Consider the following 3,536-nt stretch of genomic DNA (forward strand, 5'->3'; position numbering starts at 1 on the left):
TGGCCAGCCTGCTGAGCCCAGCGAGGGCCCAGTGGGGGCAGTGCTGGTTCCATGGAGTGAACTGCAGGTAAGACCACCCAGCTCCTACACTGAGACCGGTATGCAGGCCCAGAACATTGAACCCTGGACTTAAGTCTATTACAGGTAGAATCTGCACTGGAATAACCCACACAAGTGGAATGGTAAGGTCATTTTTTAGTTTGCCACACAAGGACACATGTGACTGACATTTGAGTGTCATAAGTACATAAGAATGCTGCTACTAATGAATTTTGGTGGCAAAGAAAGATATTTTAATGATTAGCAAAGCATTCAATGTTTTGGAAAGTCACTGCTATCTGCAATATTTTCAAACAAATTTGCCAAAAAGAGGACCAGAATTTCCACCCGTGCGTTTCCACTGAAGCAACTTCTACTTTCCTCCTCTGCTCACGTCAACAGAACTCGATGAACTTTTCATCGTAGCAGCGACCACTCTCCACGCCTCTGATGCTCTTTGAAACCCAAGCTTTCCGTTGTGCCCAACTCCAGGTCCTCTCCATTCACACGTGACCATCATCCTCATTAGGAAACAACACTGTGGCTGACCATTTCCAAAAGGCCCCGTGACCTCCTCAGGCAGCTTCAACACTCTCAGGAAAGGGCTTTCTCAGCAGCACTCATGACACTCCTCTTCCACACCAGCCTCCGGCAGAGACAGAGGGACCCGAGGCTTGGCCCCTATGCTCAACAAGTACACAGTGGATCCCAGGTGAATTCCACACTGGGATGGACAGACGCACGTCAGGGAACCTTCTGGGTGCCTCCTGGTTCTGTGCAGCACTTTCCCCACCTGGCGAGATGGCAAGCTTCAGATGACCGCTCCTCCCAGCACATTAAACATGAGGTCTGCAAGAATGGACGACAGTGGGCACAGAAGAGCAGCAAAGGTGAAATGGGTTAACACAGGGCAGGGCCTAGGACAGTGCCTCACATCAGCATTCAGTGAACAGAGACAAAATGAGGTCAGACTTGGAGCAGAGATGAGAAGAGTTACAGCAAGGACAAGAGCACAAGAAGGCCTACAACCAGCGAGCCTGGGACAGACTACCACCCACGCCTGGACCTTGCCCAGCGAGGCTTACCTGAAGTCTGTCTGCCGTGAGGAGAAGAGCACCATCTGCTGTGCCTTGGACTCAAAGACCCTCAAGACTCCCCAAGCCTCCACCTTGGCCCAGCAGCCCAGCAAGAACGCGAAGACACATGCCACACAGAACCCACCCTACCACCAAGCTGCATCGACACCTCTCCCATTATCGCAATGTTTTAAGACAAATTAAAGATACAGATTGAACTTTATTCACCATTATCACTTGAAGCTTGATTTATAAACCATTGAAAGTGTTTCAGAGTTCTGTATTACAAGAATTAACAGCACTACTATCCCCTGCTTCATGGGTTCAACTTATATATATATTAAAACCAAATAGCACTTTCCCATGTGGAAACTATACAATATAATAAACGACAGAGGCCCCAATAAAGCATTTTTCATTACTTTCAGGATCTAAACAAAGATTCTGAATGTTCAGAGCTCTTTTGCTATATTATTTTATATTCTAAAATCTATCTATATTCTGAGTCAATTATTTGACCAAAACAATTGAGAAAAGTAATTAGCTTTGTAGCAAAACACTTTCCACCTACAAGATCATGTTCAAAGGAATTCATGTTGCAATGCTGACTGGATCTGCTGGCTGCTCTGAACAACATGCGGTGCACTCTCCACATCAACCCTGAGGCAGGCCACTCAGGTATAAACAACAGTTACACAGAGTTCATCCAGAATGGGGCTGGCTCACCAGCAAAAGTCATCCATGAAACAACACATCAACTGCAGCTGCCCAGGTTTCAGAAAAACCACACGGAGAATTACAATACAGCATCTTCTCCCCCCTCAGTCATTGACAGGAATTTTGTAGGCCACCATGCTGTTTACTTTGTGGATCGTGGTAGTAAATGAACGAAGACGGACTTCCTCGGAATTGGTAATGAACTGTGGTCCCGACTCTTCCCATTTCTCAGGTACCACCAAATCTTTGTCTGTATAAATCAGTAGATCAAATGAACCTAAATCGGGATAAGATCATTAAAATATGCTATTTTTCCAAGGTAAATATACGCTCGCTCTCTATTACAGGACCACATTCTGAACTACCCATTGTTAGAAAAGATAGTTTAGCCTTGTCGCTAATTACTATTTTATTTTCCTCTAAGGAAATTTATTTCAGCACAGATTATACTCTTCTATCTTACCTTAGAAAAATTTAGGATTTTTAAATTCTGTAGAAAACCATGGAGATACAATAGGCACACAATCACACGACCACTCCTGACCCTCAGCCACAGGAGCGCTGATGTCCTGCGGTACCTGCAGTACACCAGCGCCTACCACAGTGCCTGGCACAGGGAGGCATCTGGCAGACGCCTAACAGAGTGACTGGGCTTGATAAGCAAGACAGGCACCACACAGCAGTGTGCAGACAAGCAGGCAGCGGGAGGAGCCACAGCGCAGCCTCCGGGGACTGCTGGACAATACTTCCTCTCCTCTTCGGACCTTCCCAGTGTTCCAGGACACACGCGCACGCGGGCACACAGACGCACACAGAGCTGCTGCCTTGTGATGCTCCCCACTTACACTACAGAGTTCTGACCGCTGCAAGTTAACAAAGGTGTGATGCTGCAGGCAGTAGCTCAGCTGTTCCCCGGGAAACAAAACTCAGTGTGAACGGGTGTCATACGTACAAGAAACTTCCAACAACGGCAGAAACGTCACTGTCGCTGTGATCTGTCTGATCACTGAACGGATCTCATCCTGGATGGCTTTCTGAGACTTCTCTCTGGGAGCACTGTCAAAGACACCGGATCAATCAATTACGTTAGGTTTTAACAAGTGACTTAAAACACTGGCAAGTAAGATTATTTACTTTATTAAATGCTTCCAAAATCAAATATGTAATGCATTAAAAAATTAAAACATAAATGAGCAAAGGTCCCCTAGTGGGCCCAAAGCATTTTCTGGCGATTGTTTACATATGCAATCATCATTCAGGGCTGTTCTTGGATGCAGGTCATTTAGTCAGAGATGATTAGAAAATCTGCCAACCACTTCAAGGCAGAAAAATTACAATATCTATTAAAATAAAAATTAGTAGTATATAAAATATTCAACTGGAATAACCACCTTGGTAGTTTTGAGTAATGTCTAAATATATAATGTTATTGCTTCAAATAAAATGTTAAATCGTAATATCAGAGTATTTTTATTAGTTCAAAAAATTCCCTGGCCAGGTACAGTGGCACATGACTGTAATTCTGGTGACTTAGTTGTAGGCTGAGGCAGGAGGATCAAGTTTGAAGCCAGCCACAGCAACACACAGTCCCTAAGCAACTTAGTGGGACCGTGTCTCAAAATAAAAAATAAAAAAGGACTAGGGACATGACTTTGTGATTAAGTGCTCTTGGGTTCAATCCTGCTACAAAAAAAAAAAAAAAAA

The 3,536-nt window shown here is 44.6% G+C and overlaps 1 protein-coding gene across 1 annotated transcript in view; it reads right to left on the reverse strand.

Moving 5' to 3' along the window:
* Window positions 1-1,315: 1,315 nt before the first annotated feature.
* The window catches only part of Mad2l1 (mitotic arrest deficient 2 like 1), a 6,986-nt gene continuing 4,765 nt past the window's right edge, over window positions 1,316-3,536 (reverse strand). The window contains exons 4-5 of the mRNA XM_015478995.2: window positions 2,785-2,888; window positions 1,316-2,109 (exon numbers count right to left, since the gene is read on the reverse strand). Of these exons, the coding sequence (XP_015334481.1) occupies window positions 1,937-2,109; window positions 2,785-2,888 (277 nt within the window). The 3' untranslated portion in view covers window positions 1,316-1,936. The remainder of the gene's footprint in view (window positions 2,110-2,784; window positions 2,889-3,536) is intronic.

Source organism: Marmota marmota, unplaced genomic scaffold (genome assembly GCF_001458135.2).
Source record: "Marmota marmota marmota unplaced genomic scaffold, marMar, whole genome shotgun sequence".
Classification (NCBI taxonomy): Eukaryota; Metazoa; Chordata; class Mammalia; order Rodentia; family Sciuridae; genus Marmota; species Marmota marmota.